Here is a 17,200-nt window from a genome sequence, read left to right as displayed (position 1 = left end):
CGAAGAATGATTTATGAGTTAAGTGTTATGTGTGACAGAGAGGAAAGATTGTATATTTGTGGACAGAATGCAAGCAGTCCACATGTGGGTGAGGCAGAAAGAAAAGACAGCTGCCTGGGGCAAAGGAGTGCAGCTTGACATACACAAATTTTACTCATGATATAAGCATCTATATAGTTGAGGTAAACCTAAATTCATTTCACAGTTGGTAAATGCGTCATCAGTATGCTGTAATATTTACTCAACTGTGGACACAAATAGCCTTTGACCTTATGGATCATGTCAAATGCATCTTCACGAAACACAGCACCCTTGGCCTTTGGCCTAACCGTTATGGGTTAAGCCAAGGACATCTTTACTCCACCCTCATTCTTCACTGCATCCTGGGCAACCACTGATACCTCATCTTCACCTTACCCTTGTGAGGTTCAGGTCAAAGGCTGGTAGGGTTAGAGTGCCGATTGTTAGGACTATAAAGAAAAAACATAAAAAACAGTGTTTTCCTGCAGGCGAGGAAAACAAAAGTAGAATTAAGTGTATGATTTTTTTGCAACAAAATGTAGGGAATTACCTTCATAGTGATAATCAGACTCTGCAGGTTCCATAAATAAATCAAAATAACATCGAATTTGGCAGCTCCATCTTAATGAATGGTGGTTGGTGGGGTGATGGTAGTAGTGATGGTGATGGGGTAGTGGTAGTAATGTATGGTGATGGAGTGATGGTATTGGGAAGAATACGTCATTAATGGGACAGTGGTGTTGTGTTGGTGACAGTAATGATGGGTATTCGTAACTGGTGGTGGCAATGTTGGGATGGTGGTAACTGTGATGATAGTCTCCATGTAAAGATAAGAAGTGGAGGTTAAAGATACTCTCAGGACTGAGCTACAAAGAACGGTTGAGAATGTGAATCCAGGGGAGAAAGAATCCAACAGATAACATGAATTGTCGGATGAAAATGACTGATGGGTGATGTAAGGTCTGAGATGAAAATGTCTTTTATGGAAGTGTGTGTGTCAGTGTTAGAAATACATACAGTATGTTCAACTTTTTTTTCATACATTATCATAATTTCTTGCATTAACAAGGTATTACCAGGAACAGATGAAGAAAGGCTGCATCTGCTCATCCATTTTCTAGCTGTCATGTAATGTACATGTAATGTAAACCACAGCTTTCTATCCACAACTAGGCCCTACAGACTTTCATGGTTTACCCCGGACACTTCACATGCCCTGGTTCAGTCCATTGACAGCACGTCGACCCCGGTATAGCACATTGTCCCAGTTCACTCTATCCCTTGCATGCCCTTTCAACCCTTTTTTCTGTTCTGGCCCCAGTTGCTTAAAATCTTTTTCACTCCATCCTTCCATCTCAGTTTGGTCTCCCCGTTCACTGTTTATGTTCAACATAAATATTGATAAAAGTTACATTTCGGGAAAGAGAATAATGACAGGTTAAGTGCATGAAGTGAGAGGGTTAGGTGGAAGGTTGTCAAATTATGTGACAGAAATATGTAAGATAACCTTTTGGATGGAAGAGTTGAAAAGAATGGTAAGTTGTTTTGGATGTACTGAAAGAAACCAAGTAAAATATAAAGTAAATTAGCTTCCTTCTTCAGTTTCAGCATTAAGAAATGAGACTCACTCATTTGCACAACAGGTCACTATAGACTAGATCTTTATTAACATTTCACTTAATACAGGTAGAATTATTGATTGATAATTAAATGGACTGTCCAACCCCTAGCCATTCACAGCCACATGTAAGGACTGTACCTGGGAGTTTCCAAATGACAAAAAATATTAATTGCATCACAGTGTAATTGCCAGATCTACATGAAATAATATCTTTGAATTGGACCATCAGTCCGTGCAGATCAACAAATTACAGCAAAAAGGTCAGTAATGGATGAAACATACACCCTTAACCAATTCAGTTGTCTTGATTGTTTTGTAAATCATAAACCATACAATCTTTCTCGGCACAAAAAAATGAATTTTATTTACAAGAAAAAAACATACATTTACTAACTTTTACACAGTAAATTGAGAAATAATTTGCAAGTCAAAATCAAGACTGCAATATTATGGCACATAAAAATGTTCGACAGTACAAAGACTGTAAACATACATTAATTATTCACCATTTCAGTTCAAGCAATACACAAAAAATCAAACTATTATATTTAGTAAAAGATGGCATATCCTGCTGTCTCTTTCCCATGAAAAGTCAGCTAATGAAACACATTTAACTGCTGCCTAGAATAAAGTATAAACTTTCCCTAACCCCATTCTCTTGTGCGGATTATTGTCACATTATTATAAAGAAAAAGTTGAAATTTTATTACCTGCTCTCTCTATATTACTAAACTTGACTAGCTCTTCCTTACAGTTAAGTCAAATTCTCTTAACAAAATAAAAATATATATATATCAAATCACTGCAAATTATTAAAACAACCTCTTCAAGAAAAATGATAAAATACTTCAAAATATTTAATTTAAAGTAACATAATAGTGAGTAAAACACTTCCAAAATCTTGAAATCCCACTTAAACTCAATAACGTACAAATATATAGGCATTGTACCCTTGAAAATAATTCATTATAAGTGCAACATAATTAATGAAGTTATAATAAATATCTCATAATGGAGTACCAAGTACTAAATTATAATATGTATTCTTTTTATTCAAATTTAACATAATGGCATAACACATCTACAAACAATTCTATTGCACGTCACAGAGAACAATGAAGCCTGAGAGCTAACAGTCTCTTGCCTGTTATCTACATACTACTCCCTCAATCCTTTGAGAGTTCCTGTTCACACAAAGTTCAGGACAAAGGACCAGGTGCTATCACAGGAATGTACAAAACCAAATATCCACTTAAGATGAACACTACCATCAACGACCTTCGGTGATGTAAGGTGAACACTACCATCTGCTACCATCACTGATGTAATTTGCATATGCAACTGATGCACTACCACCCGCTACCTTCAGTAATGTACTTTGCATACGCAATCGATGCCAATTCCTTAGTGAATTCTTCTATAACTATCAGTGCTTCAAACTTTCTGTCGTCTTCATCTCGCCTGTAATATAAAAAGGAGAGAGTTGAAAACACAATATTTTCTTTTCTTTACTTAGCTCGAGAAAATAAACTTGAGTGGCACTAATCATATCTATCAGTATCCAGTCAATACATTGAATAATACACCTTAATGATTAAAACGATATCATTAATTTCAATACTAAAGGTAGCATGAGAATAGCAACAGGAAAATGAAATAAAGAACTGTATACTGTTTTGGTTGTTGGAAATGAAAACTTTGAAGGCGGTGTGAGGTGGTTTGAACGAGTGAGTAAAAGGGTAAGAGAGATGTGTGATGATAAAAAGTGTGTGGAGGAGAGAATTGAAGAGGGTGTACTGAAATGGTCTGGACATATAAGGAGAATGAGTGAGGAAAGGTTGACAAAGAGGATATGTGTGTTAGAAGTGGAGGGAATAAGAAGATCAGGGACATCAAATTAGAGATGGAAGGATGGAGTGAAAAAGATTTTGAGTGACCAAGGACCGAACATTTCCCTCATTTTTGCATTCAAGGCACAAGACTCACCTCCATACTCTCTCAGGACAACTATACCCTCAGACATTCCCATCTTTGCCCTAACAGACACAGAACTCTCGACAACAGGCAGGAAATACATGAATAGCAATTTTCCTCCCCCATCCCCTAAACATTTCTCAACTCACTCTAAATCAAAGTCCTCCATGGTGCCCAAGAGCTGGTATCTGGTGACCTTAAGATGATCCAGGAAATCCTCACGTTGGACTATTGGCTGGTGTATTTTGGAGACTACCAAGGAAAGGACCGTAAAGGGTGTGCGTACACCCCCAGATAGAGTTATGGTAGGGTTCAGCAGGTATTCATGGAGGTGGGGATGTGGCAAAAGCGCTAGGGTTGCCACTAAGGAGGTCACTTGCAGGTTGATATCATAATCCTATGGACAAGATGTATCATTAAAGACATAGTACTTTTCAAATTCGCTATATATTTTTGTTCCAAAAAAATTACTGTATACTTGTCCCTCTTTTTAGTTCAAACTCTGGGATGAACCTTGTTTTCCCATTATCTAGATCTCAAGATGAACTGCACTAATTTTTTCAAATGCATACTTCTTGGTTCACGTAACACGCAAGTACTTTCCTCATGAAAGCCATGCTAACATGCAGAATTTTTCAGCAATTATCTAAACGGTTTGGAGAAGGACACATGGCAAGATGTTTCAGAAAGATTCTGCATCCACTACCATACACTATGAGTCAATAAAGCTCAAGAATATACACCATTACAGATCATTTTGGAGAAAACAAACCTGATTAGGCAAATGTTCTAGGAAGTCCATTAGCATACTGAGAAATGGTCCTTCATAGAATGTATTTCCCTCTGCTTCTGGGCGTGATTCCCGAGATGCAGTTGACGAGGAATCAGAAGGACACTCTGGAGTAACAGCTTCTCTTGGCCAGCCAAATGAGGCACATGTCTGGTGGAAAAAGTTATTATATCAATAATATCAGTGATAACACCACATGTGACAGCCAAATTAACATGCACAATCATTTAGCAAAGATTTTTAAAACTGCTACAATGTTACAAGGACATTTCATCAAGCTAGTCAGCGGAAGAAAATGCTAGGGTGGGGAGGCGAGACTCTACATGCGCAACCCTGATGAGGATAATGGGAAAGATGTACCCAGTATAAGAAAAACTTTATATAGAACAAGCAGAGGAATGTCAGTGCTTGAAATGATGGGGTCATATTGTAGGGTGTGGCCTGAGGGTCCAAATACCGTAATTAAGGAAAAGGGAAATCTACTGGTAGACAGTGAGAAACTTGATGAGGAGACAGATAAGTTTTGGAGAATTTTCTTTAAAATTCAAAGACAGATACCATCTGAGCAAGGATCTTAGAGCCCTGGTTACAGTGATGATAAAACTAGATGACGTTAAAATATTATAACTGACATCTACTTTCTCAACAATTTGGGTCAAGAAAAGACCTGCTAAACAATATAACTTTAAATTACTATAACTGACATCTGCTTTTCCGGTAGTTTAGGTAAAGAGAAAAGACCCGCTACATAAAATTTCCAAAGTAACTTACCCGACAAACATCCCTGTACTGGCGCTGAGCATCAGCCATGTAGCTCTCAAAGTCATCCTTAGTTGTAGATCTTAGCTCTTCAGGTACTACTGTTAAGAAACTGTTGAGGACTCCTTAAATTAATATGTAAAATCTACCAAAAATAAGTTCTGATACTGAAAGATTAAGACTAAATTTAAAGGACGCATATTTAGCAATCTTGGTGAGGGGAAAGCCGCCATACTTTTAAAATGATAAGCCAAACTACCCAAGCAAACAAGAGCGTATCAGGTCATGTGGTGAGTATGGTAAATCTGGACAAGGAGAATTAGAATTATCATAGGTAACACTAAAGGAAATTAAAGAGCTGAAGGCAATAGCTCCGTCATCAGAAATGAAGGCTAAAGTACTATCAGGATGGAAGAGAAAAGAAACGCTGGATTTACAGAAGTTGCATGAGATATGCCTGGTGAATGGACTACAAAGACGTATCCATGGGAGAAAAATAGTCATCACCCTTCCTTAAAATAAATGAATGATCAATATCACCCAATATATCCCTTTCCTTTTCAAGTACATTTTTTAACATAAACACACTCATCAGAAAAAAAAAGTTGAACCATCCCTGGGCGATATTCTCCTGCTTACGAAGCCATGAAAGAGAAAAAATCAATAATCCATAAAGACTTAGTCACTGAAAAAGTATAGCTACTCTTGGCTTCAATGGAATTCAAAATGAGCCCATGCTTCAGTATGATTGATACTTTTGATTACTGTATTTATATTATATATCTCAAATTATATTATGCAATCCTATCCTCTTATTTGAATTTGTTTGTTAAAACCAGATGACAAAGTGAATTCACTATTTTGTTGCTACTCTTTTTGATGCTTATATGCATCACACTTACAACTGGAAAAGAATTTTAAAAGGTAGAGGGATGAGTTGCCAGTTAACAAATATTATGTGGCTGAGAATGACAATCGGAAAGTAAAAGAGTTGACTAAAATCATTAGAAAATCTAAGGATTTTGCTGATTGATACACTTAAACAGGTAGAAAAATAAACATTATCAGGACATAATCATTTTGCTTGTGTGGGAATTATCAAACCAACGCCAGCTAATTTTCCTTTAAAAACATGACTTGGAGGCATGAATGACCATTAGTGTACAAAAATATGAATCTAGATTCAAAACATAAAACTGAATCAGACTTAAAGCTGTATATGGCTGTCACAGCAAGGCCATATATCAGCGGGCACTTACTGAAAATGGAATGCAGAAATAATATCAAGACCACATAAAATGCAATGATTATGCTCAAGTACAATTATAAAGTTTTTGTGGTGAAATGTAAGGATTAGGACTCTACTAAATTTTTAAAACAGTTTATTTTTGTATATTTCAACTTAATCATACATCCATTTTTTAGACTTCAAAGATTTAAGCATACTTTATGAAGAAACACAAGGAAGTTTTCAATATACAAGTATCTAGTGATTCCATCGAAGGAAGGTCCTTCACCCTCCAAAAGTAATAAACAGCTTTACTCTCTTGTGTCGGGTTATTGCCAATTATGGAGAACAGGATGCCCCCCATGAAAATATATCAAAATCTTCCTCCTGTGGTAAGTGTATTCACACTTTTTTGTTTGTTGTACATCTACTGATCATGAGTGCTACCAAAGACATGACCCAAGGGTATGGATGGCTGCCAGAGATGATGCCACATGCAACAGGTCAAGACCAACTAAACAAACTATTCAAATGACTGTCCAACAGTTTGGGCTAAGTTTTGAAAGCATGACAATTTTCAGATTTTCCATTAAGCTCCGTTATATGAATGCATGGGGCTTTCGAAGATGGGAGATGTATATTTACAAGGAGTTTACTAAATAATTTTGCAAACATTCTCAATTTATAGATATAAGAACCAAAAAGCTATATAAGTCAATAAATCAATGAGCAACACTTGAACATAGCACAATACTGACCTCTTGACAATTTTGTTAATGTTAGCTGGTGCCAGAGTCCTACTGACGGGAAGAGATCCTGGGGAAGTCTCACCTGCGTGTACAGTTATTAGTGTTATGATGAACCCAAGTTCTGATTGGAGAATTTCTGCAGCTAGTCACCTTGAACTGAGGCAATCACCTTGTTTTTGCTATTTGGCATTTATGTTAAGTTGTTAAAGTGCTCATATAAAAGAGTAATTCATGGCAAAGTGTCTCTGCAACTTGTGACTAACAAATATACAAATAAACAAAATCTTTTCAAGAAGATAGTCACTCACACTCAACAGATTTCTTTCTGTCATCATAACACTGAACCTGGTGTAATAATGTGCCCTGGTGTAACAAGGTTATAGCGTACAGTTTTGATTAGTAATATTGACAGGCTAGTAAATCATACGGAAGTCACATATTAGAGAGCATGGATTACATCAAGCTTTCTGTATTTCATAAGGGACATACTACTCTATACTGTGCTGCATTTTCTTATGACTTATAATCCTACTACTGAGTTAAAAAGAAAACTAAATAAATAATAGGGTAATATATGGATCAAATTGGAAGCTTTTGTTCATCCCAAAGATGATGTACAGCCAATCTCCTGAGCAGCAAAGATACAGCCTATACAATGAAGACGGACATAACAGAATGAATTCTGCTTTTAACAGTACAACATAAATGACTCACCCTCTCGATGCTTGTATCTCTCATCCTCCTCATCTGACCATGAGCTCTGCTGGTGTTCTGCTGCTGAGGAGTCATGGTAGCCTCGTGTTCCCACATAGTTTAGCACCAATGACTGCACAGCCATGCTTCCTGGCTTTTCCACCAAGACCTTGTAGAGTGTACTATATTTATTATCTTATAGAGACCTTATTACAACATTCTTTATCTTAGCAGGCCTTATTACTACATTCTTTTATTTCCCAAATGTTAGCCAAGTAAGGTCGCCTTATTACTGCATTCTTTTATTTCCCAAACGTCAGCCAAGTAAGGTCATCCCTTCTTCCTTCTGAATAGCTAAACTTTTCAATAGAAGGTTGCCTTCTTAGGTAAACACATAAGTAACATTAATACAGCTGTTTCCTGTAAATGTTTACAAAATCATACGACCATTTTTGCTTCCTATTTTTGTCTCTTTAGTTTTCCAATGCCTCTACCTTACTCCTTCCTCCAACTGAGTAAACACTACAATTTGGTTGTACTTGTTCAATTCACTTTTGTCAGCTAAACCCAAAAAGAGAATCATTCAGCAAATTCTCTGAGCACCATCAGTGGGTCCTGAACTAAAATGTACGAATTTAGGATGATTGAGCTTTTGTATGTGATGGTGTGTGTTAAGTAAAGGGAATACTTACTCAGGTATTGATATCCAGAGGTTATTTTCAGGAAGTCTACAGCTAAACAAGAATAGAATCAACTGACGTGAGGTATTAGCAGGTTACCTACTTCAAAACGCTTGCTAGCTTTGCAATACCAAAATTCAATGAATAACACCCTACCGTACATGACATTCCATTTATCTACCTGGAGTAATCTTAACGCTTGGATCTGGAGATGATGAGGTGGTTGCTGGCAAAGTACCAACAGATGTTCTCTCATGCTACTTTCAGCTCCTTCCAGATCCTCAGACTCTTCAGTGAGCCATGAAATAATGCCTGCAAAACAGTAGAAAAAATATTCAATGTCTTTTTTATACTGAAATGCCTTTCCTGCCTTTGTGAAGTAGCATAAAAACAGATAAACAATGGCCTCATTTGCAAACATCGAGTTTCTAGTTGCCATGTATGTTATATATTATCTAAATTTACTACCAGATGGTCTACGATTGGAATTAAGGAAGGAGGTTTTTGGTATACTGAGAATGAGAATTGCATTTTGACAGTGCAGTATATGAAATCATCAAACCATATGGTTTCTGTATTTGCCACCTGGGTAAACTACCACTCATAAGATGCTTCCTTAGTAAGTTCAAAGCAGCAAAGTTACTTTTTCTCCCACTGGGGAGCAAGTCATAGGATATAAGTTATAAGAAAATAAAGGAAACAAGTCCAGAAAAAGATGGAGTTCTGAGGTGTGGGGGGGGGTCTGTGAAAATAACAAAGAGAAAGAGTGACTAGTTGGGTGTAAAAGAATGAGCTACATTGAGCACACGAGTTGAGACAAAAATGCAACTCTTAACTGCATAATATCTTTTGATTGTAGCACTCACCATTCACAAGTAGTGGAGAGGAAACTGAAGTAATGATCTTGGCAGTGATGGCAATGTAGAGAGATATGGCATCTTCATCATCGCCAGTAAGATTCCCACGTAAAACACCGTCTAAAAATACTTCCCTTATAGTGCTGCAAATACTTGAACCCAAAGCACCATCACTAACACCTACAAGCTGTGAAGTACGACATAAATAAAATCTTTTATCATAATGTAACTTACAGAGAGATAAAATATACTTCATTTTCAATCAAATATGTTCAAGTCATATGTGAGTGCAATAAAAACCTTCTGCTTCAAATAAAAATACTTCTAATGATACAACTGTTTTCATGATTTTTTCTTTATCATACCCTTTTGCCTTCCCGACAAACAAGGTTATTTTGTTCTGATGTTGGAGGCTCCAGTCATAGACAAAAGCTCACAACAAGGCCAAGTTTTAATCAAAATAAAAAGAGGTTAACAAAAGAGAAAAAGAAAAGAAAAGGAAAAGTACTTGCAGATTTTGTAGACAGTGAAAAACCTGCCTTTTAAAATAACATGGTCATAGTTATTGGGAAAGATATAAGATGGTAGAAAGTTCCAAAGCTTTGAGATGTAGGGAAAGAAACAGATGTCAAAATGGCCCACCAGTGAGTTGCCAATGGTCACACAGTAATCATGAGATACAGTAGCTTGCCAAGTAATGTAAGGCTCAAATAACAGAGGCTTCCAGGAAAAATCATTCCTTGAATAAATTGTCTATGGCATGCAGATGTGTGGATAGTAACATTTTCTCAGTTATAATCAGGTATATTTGGATAAAGCAAGAAAATAATTTGTAGCAATTACAAAGATCTGTTCCTACTTTGGTGTTCTTTATAATGGGAAGACCAGTGTTAGAACTTTCTCCCTTAATCTGACCTGCTTACAGATTTCAACTCATACCTAAATAAAGAGAAAAGCTCATCAACAGTATTCAAAGAGTTCATTTGAAAATTTTATCTTGAGTCATCTATGTATTACCTCATTACATTCCTTTTTTTTTCTCTCATCAGATAATTTTCCAAAGTAAGGAGCTGTGGACAAACAAAAAAAGAGACAATAAAACAAATCAAGAATCAAGTACCTTATCACAAAAGGTGAGCCAGTACAAGAATGTGACGATTTCTTTCCTACCCGGGAACTCTCCAACATCTTCATCCTCACTGTCACTATTTTCATTGCTGTCATTCCTGGAAAGTAAAACTTCAGTAAATAATACATGCTTTACCTCGTTTTCAAAAAGCTTCAAAAACTACTTTAGGAACCAGAAATATTTGTGATCGATAATAACATGCAAGTTCAAAGCATAAGGTAATATCCTTTTTGTTCCACATGATCTAAATGGGAAAAAAAATTAACCAATAAAATAGCTATGATTCATAAAAATAACTTTAAATAAAATTCAAATATTTAATTGTTCTCAGACAGGAAAATATATAATGTGATCCTTTACAAAATCTTTTAAATTCATTTTGACATTTGGGCAAAATAAGTTGTAGGATAATTAGCTTCTCTTTATTCACCTGATCCTCTCTGATAGTGGGATATCCTCTATCAATGCAGGTTCTGTGTCCAGAGGAATATTGTCTGAGGCTGTGACTAGACGGGTGGCTAGATAATGGGGAAGGAGTGTGTGTCTTGCTATGGTTGAACTGCTCTGTCCTTCTCTCACACTTGCTATACCTACGAGGCAGTCATGGGCTGTGGCAGAAATCTGGCTGTCCTGTTGAGTTTTGAAGAGTTAACTTTCTCTTATTACATGGTACTGTAACAAGGCTACCCCTACATAATTTGGCATTCCTACCCCTTTGCCTGCCTAAGAGGTTGGGAGGAAATACCCTCACTCTGCATAATTGATTCTAGAAAAGGTGCGTTAGATCCACCCCATGTAAATAGTTAAGGAGTTAAGGACAATCATAATTAAATTTTCTCTTAACCAGGGAGTTGGAGACCCCATTTCAACAAAATGAATTCCCACAAAGGATGTCTACCTCTTTGCACCTGATCCAACCACTGTTAAAGGAATGCAACTAATGATTTCAGGCAGATAACTAGAATAGCATATGGAAATTTTGGAAAACAATTGCATGCATCATTATCATTATATAACCCCAGGACCCAAGAAATACTGCACCAGAGTTACCCCTCTCCCAGTGGCATGCAATGGGTAAGGCACTGCTTTCATCTATATGGTATGTCCAGCAAACTCTGTAATAAACATTTTCACTGTATAACACCATCACAATCTTGGATGAACATAAAAGGCAACACATGTCCAACTTTCAAACCATCAGTTCAGATGAGTTCTTTTAAATAGCCAAATCATTACAAGCAGGAAGCAGTACTTACTGCACTGTGACACAGATTGAGTAAAGCATCTACGAGAGGAAATTTTGCTTGTGACTTCTGTGATGCGACTGCTGATGATGGGTCACTGGTGGTGGTGGAGCTTGTTTTGGTGCCCTCGTGAGAAGGAGTTGCTGGTAGACTGTCCTCTGGTGTATAGCCGCTTGGGATACCTCCAGTTAGTGCCAAAGGCTGGAATTTTAGAAAAAATAAGTCCATCATACTTCATACAGTTTTTGTGTACCATCACAGGTCAGCTGTATTCCATAATCACACCAGCTACAAGCTGAATAAAGTACAAATCCATACACAAAGAAAAGAAACAATGTGTTGGTTTATATCACTAAACACACTACTTCCTTCCATTCAAAAAACTGTTAAGGAAAAATTATAACATGCAGTTCCAGAAAATGACCACTGATGCTTCTCCCACAAACATCTTGACTTTATCATGTGGGATGTAAATTTCCCCACCATGGATGAAAGAAGCGTAAGGGAAGAACTGTGCAAACCCTTCAAGTTTCTAAACCAGTTTGAGGATGTCAATAGAGAACATTTGTTTGTAAAATGCAAAGATAGAGCCTCCCACATTTTTAAACCACCAAGGAAAATTTGATAACGCATCCTTGATATCTACAAATTCTGTGTAGGTCTCTGTAAGCATTGATGTTTTCTTGCGAACACTTCCTTTGTAGTGCTACGGAAAGGGCAATCCTTGCCACACTGCAGATAGCCATAATGAACTTACATAATCATATGTAAATAGACTGACCAGGTACTCACATCATTCGAGCAACAGGAGGTATATAGCTAGCATAGCTGGCTCAAGATGTCATTGACCTATCTTAATCCTTAGACCTGACCAAGGTTGATTAATATTACAAATATCTGAAGGTCATTTAAAAGTACTTGACTAAATCATTTGTATTACCTGTATGTACAGCAAGATAATACTACTATCTTGCCGTACTTTCTCACACAATGTGGACAAAAATTCCATTTCTTCCGCTTCGTATGGAGATGCTCTCATCTCACAGCTTGCACGTACCATAGCCTGGAAAAGGGTTGAAGACTAAGATGAGGCAACCAATATGAATGTGGTTTAACTCTTCAATCTGAGATGCAGGTCAGTAATTTCTTTCTTTTCTTTCATACTATTTGCCATTTCCCGCATTAGCGAGGTTGCGTTAAGAACAAAGGACTGGACCTTTGAGGGAATATCCTCAAAGGGCCCCCTTCTCTGTCCCTTCTTTTGGAAAATTAAAAAAAAAAAGGGCAGGTCAGTAATGTTTTGCTATATTCTTGTGCTAACATGAAAGAAACGTAATTTGATCTATAAACATGAAACAAGCTTATACTTTGAAAGTATATGTTTGATAAATCGTCCAATGAATATCACTGAGAGTCAAAGATGTGCATGCATTCTTGTTAAATCAAAATGTTTTTGGTATGTGATAGAGTACAATTTGTGAAATTACAAGTTTATGCCCATATACCAAGTTATGGCAAATATCATTCCATACGTGCAGTGCAACAACATAAAATGAAGAGAATAAGCATGCTATATACCTGGAGAGATTTGTGTATGGGAGCATGGTGGAGGTGAGAATGATGCAGATGGTTTAAGACTCCCACCAAGAAAACATAGACATGCTGCCGTATCCCCAGAGGACGGTCAGCACGGGCATACGATGCCAGCATGGCTAACACCTTCTCTTGTACCAGGTATTCCATGCAAGGGCTCAAAGGCCCTCCAACACATTGCTCTCTCTCCTCTGCCACCAGCAACTGTATTGATGTTCACAGAAAGTTCACCTTAATCCTAAATGAGCTGACAATACTTTATAATAAGGCTTACCAAAGATAAAAGAATAGCAAACAAGACATTACAAGTCTTTCCCGATTCCAATCACTTAGATATACGAAGGCTACATCATTAATCTATGAGCAAAATATATGAACTTGCATATCTGTAATCACTGCAAATAACCAAATCTAATAGAGTCAGCACAAAAATTTTCTAAAATGCTCTATGGTGATATATAATTGACTTCTTAATTGCATTATTCACTTTAATTTAAAACCCTGTAATGCCAATAATACTTCAAAATACTTTTACTGCATTCATCTGAATATGTGGCTTGAAGGAAGGTTATCCATGTAGAATACATAAAATCTGTATCAGCTTTCAATACCTTTTTTTCAAGTTTAAAACACTCAAAATAGCAAAATTTAGCATGCATGATATTCAAACAAAGATAATCTGTTTCAGCCACTCATATATGTAAACTCCTCCTCTCCACACAAACAAACATACACACTTTACTCGTTATCTGATCTGATACATCATATATTCATATCTTCAAAAATCTTAGGATTTTATTCTAAATGAGGAAAGTGGAACATCTGTACCCTAAACACTAACCACACCAATAAGTACACAGGAATAAGCATTTAGACTAAGTATGCACAACTGATCAAAATTAGCAAATCTAAATGAGAAGTAAACCTGGACTGTACAAGCACACTTAGAACAACGAAAAAAATACTTGAGCTGAGTAAGCCTTGACAAAACAAGTGGAACACAAATGAACAGAACAAAAAACTCCGAGAAAGCAAAAACTTGTAAATAAAGAACCACACTCAAGATGGGTATAAAACATAATTACAATCATTTACAAGACCATATTGACAAAGCAGCAAATGTGAATGAAGCAAGAACGCACCAAAAAACATGATAAGCTACAAGTAATCCATCATTTCTCAAGGCATCGACAAGAAAAGACAAAACAAGTGGCACAGTCAACTTGTGGATGCGAAAGAAACAACATAATAAAACATTACACTGACATTCAAAATTCGATGAGAGGTGGGTCAAATACAGATTGCTTCCTCCTCTTCTTAATCACATGCTAATTTTTCTAAATTTGTAAAATAACCTCCAGAACTATGAGCCAGTCTCCAATCCTCTCTCTCCTCCTACATTTCAATAATCAATCGTCACAAAGGTAACTAGTAAGTGACTGAAAAATGATAACCACACCTTCAGCATCTGTGACAAGTGTCTTGGTACGTGTGTTTCTTCTACAGCTGGTGGCTGCCCCTCATCATGCTGGCATTTCTGACAAACAAATGACAGCTGTGTCCAATGGTAACGTAAATCCTCCACACGAGGGCATGGTGGGGCTACCTGTCGGGAGTGCCATATGGTTCCCATGTTACTTGGATTTCCCTTAATGCATACAACTAACTTTAAATACTGTCTTATACCTCAGGAGTGGGTCTCCTGAAATTTTCTCTATTCTCTAAACACATTTTACATCAGTAAAGATGTATAGAAACATTCAATTTCCTAATATAAATATCAAAAAGGATATAATAAATTCCAGAGTAACTCAACCAGTGGAAAATTCATCACGTCATTTTGATCTGAGAGACTTACGGAAGTTAGCAATGTTGGGACATCTGTTTCCCATTTACTGTAAGAATGAGTCTTTGCAACATTATACTTCTAACAATGTAGTTCCATCAATTATGGGACTCTATACATGGCATTAGGACTTACCACGTCAGCAGCAGCCTGGAGAGCATCAGATATACGTGAGAACATGACTGGGTCGTGCTTCCTCCTCCGACTAGTCTGACACAAGGTCTCACTCAAGACAAAGCCAAAAATCTCAGTGCAGGACATCAGGCAATAATCCAGAAGCCATACTGTCCCTATATAATCTGCAAAAGTACCACTAAGATGAATATCTTTGACGAATAATTCTGACAAATTCAATGCTCAGGCAAGGATCAAGCAATCAAAATGCATTCAGAGAAAAAACACAGAATCATAATTCATCTCTTTCAAAATCAGCCACGTGTGATCTCATTTTTGCTATTCAAACTCTTCATCTCGCTCTCCACAATAAACAGACAGAGGGACACAACTACAGTCATAAATGGCAGTGCACCGGTACAACAGACTCTGTTAAATGCTTTATTTTAGAGGCAAATCGTTTTGATCGGGGTCTCTCAATGATATCAAAGGTATCTTAATCTATGTTTTATTTCTGGATCTGTGCCTAAAGTGAGCAACACAATTATTCTTAACGCCCCTAAACCACATAGAGAACAGAGTAACGAAGATTAAGATAACGGGGACTTCTTACCATTATCACTATCATTATTACTATATTGTCATAATTATCACTATTATCATTACTATTACTATCATTGTTACATAACCCCAGATACACTTCTTCATGTTTTCCAACAGCTTCAAGGCTGCACTACAATCAGTAGCAAGAAAAGGATGGGCTTCCTTAGGGTGTGAAGTTCTTCAGTGACATTGTACTCCGAGATTACAACCTCACCACTGGTGACTTTTTACTCACGGCAAAACCACAAATGGTCAAAGTCCAGTAATGTCAGGGATATATCTATCCCCATCACACTCATGCGGTGCACCCGTACGTTCAAGGTCTGTGCCGTCAAGCTCAAGAGTCGTGCCATCATGCTCAACTGGTTGTAGCATCGCCTTCAGTCATCATAATGTTGCATTCAAGCTATACCATCATGCTCGTGAGTTATACCGTCATGCTATACCATCATGCTCGTGAGTTATACCATCGTGCTAAGGAATTCCACCATCGTGCTCAAAAGTCATACAGTCGTGCTCATGGGTTGCACCACATAAATCAATATCCCAGTATTACGTGGGATATTTACATCTGTGTCCACATTAAATCATTAACTCCAGTTTAATATATCATATATGAACATAAAGCGAAGACCAACACTAAATACGTAAGACTTTACGAAAACCACTGTAATGGTTAGGGAACGATTAGGATCCCAGTGACATGACTACCTATAGGCACCAGGTGGTTGATGATAATTATAGGTCATAGTATGAGGTTAATATGTAGCCAGGATTATCTACTCGCATTATCTATCTACGTGAGGAAAGGTAATAGATGAAGGTCATCTTGCCTCTCCCTAACCCTAGTGTGTCCTGCCCACAAGACATGGGCTGCCCTCGCCTTCCATACCCTTCTCTAACCTCATTTATCTATTGGTAATGAGGATCTAGTCACAGGTGTGGGTGTTATTAGATGAAATATGTCTCCTGGTGACGACCATGTCCTCAATACGTCATTATCCTCCAGACATAAACAAGCTTGACACTGACAACCTCTCCTGTAATTAGCCTCATTACGGGAGTAGCCTGGCCTGAATCCTCCTCATATGGGGCTGGCAGGAGGTATGGGGTGTAGTGGACTCACCAGTAAGGGCAGCGGCTGCTGGAGGAAGGAATTAGGGGACCAATTGAGCCTCAATTTGCCACATAATTTCAGAAACATTTGCCTGTTTTCGTCTGCTACGTGGACACCGCTCAACTACACACCCAAACAATATCATTACCCAATAACAATTAATCAATTATTTAATATAATAT

General features: G+C 37.3%; 1 protein-coding gene across 2 annotated transcripts; it reads right to left on the bottom strand.

The window, feature by feature from the left end:
• Positions 1-1,811: 1,811 nt before the first annotated feature.
• LOC139767459 (FHF complex subunit HOOK interacting protein 2A-like) lies at positions 1,812-17,155 on the bottom strand. Of its 2 annotated transcripts, XM_071696867.1 has the most exons (16): positions 17,028-17,155; positions 15,320-15,483; positions 14,798-14,944; positions 13,324-13,542; positions 12,686-12,808; positions 11,758-11,946; positions 10,932-11,131; positions 10,493-10,598; positions 9,382-9,559; positions 8,697-8,827; positions 7,857-8,004; positions 7,152-7,224; positions 5,178-5,277; positions 4,389-4,556; positions 3,766-4,013; positions 1,812-3,103 (listed from the first exon to the last, which is right to left on the bottom strand). In XM_071696867.1, exons 2-16 carry the CDS (start codon positions 15,443-15,445, stop codon positions 2,992-2,994), a joined length of 2,268 nt encoding a protein of 755 aa, XP_071552968.1. In that variant the 5' UTR covers positions 15,446-15,483; positions 17,028-17,155; the 3' UTR covers positions 1,812-2,991. The 2 variants fall into 2 exon arrangements, with proteins under 2 accessions (XP_071552968.1, XP_071552969.1); XM_071696868.1 differs by lacking the exon at positions 14,798-14,944.
• Positions 17,156-17,200: the final 45 nt, after the last annotated feature.

This window comes from Panulirus ornatus, chromosome 61 (genome assembly GCF_036320965.1).
Source record: "Panulirus ornatus isolate Po-2019 chromosome 61, ASM3632096v1, whole genome shotgun sequence".
NCBI classification, from domain to species: Eukaryota; Metazoa; Arthropoda; class Malacostraca; order Decapoda; family Palinuridae; genus Panulirus; species Panulirus ornatus.
Note: the sequence above shows the minus strand (reverse complement) of the source record. Positions and strands in the feature narration are given on the sequence as shown.

What these genes read in the sequence shown, in the direction of transcription:
- LOC139767459 (XM_071696867.1), bottom strand. Translation starts at nt 15,445, where the DNA reads ATGTCCTGCACTGAGATTTTTGGCTTTGTCTTGAGTGAGACCTTGTGT. An exon ending in CCACTATCAGAGAGGATCAG is followed by an intron (nt 10,599 to 10,931) that starts GTGAATAAAGAG and finishes TTTACTTTCCAG; the next exon opens with GAATGACAGCAATGAAAATA. An exon ending in AGTACAGGGATGTTTGTCGG is followed by an intron (nt 4,557 to 5,177) that starts GTAAGTTACTTT and finishes TTTTTCCACCAG; the next exon opens with ACATGTGCCTCATTTGGCTG.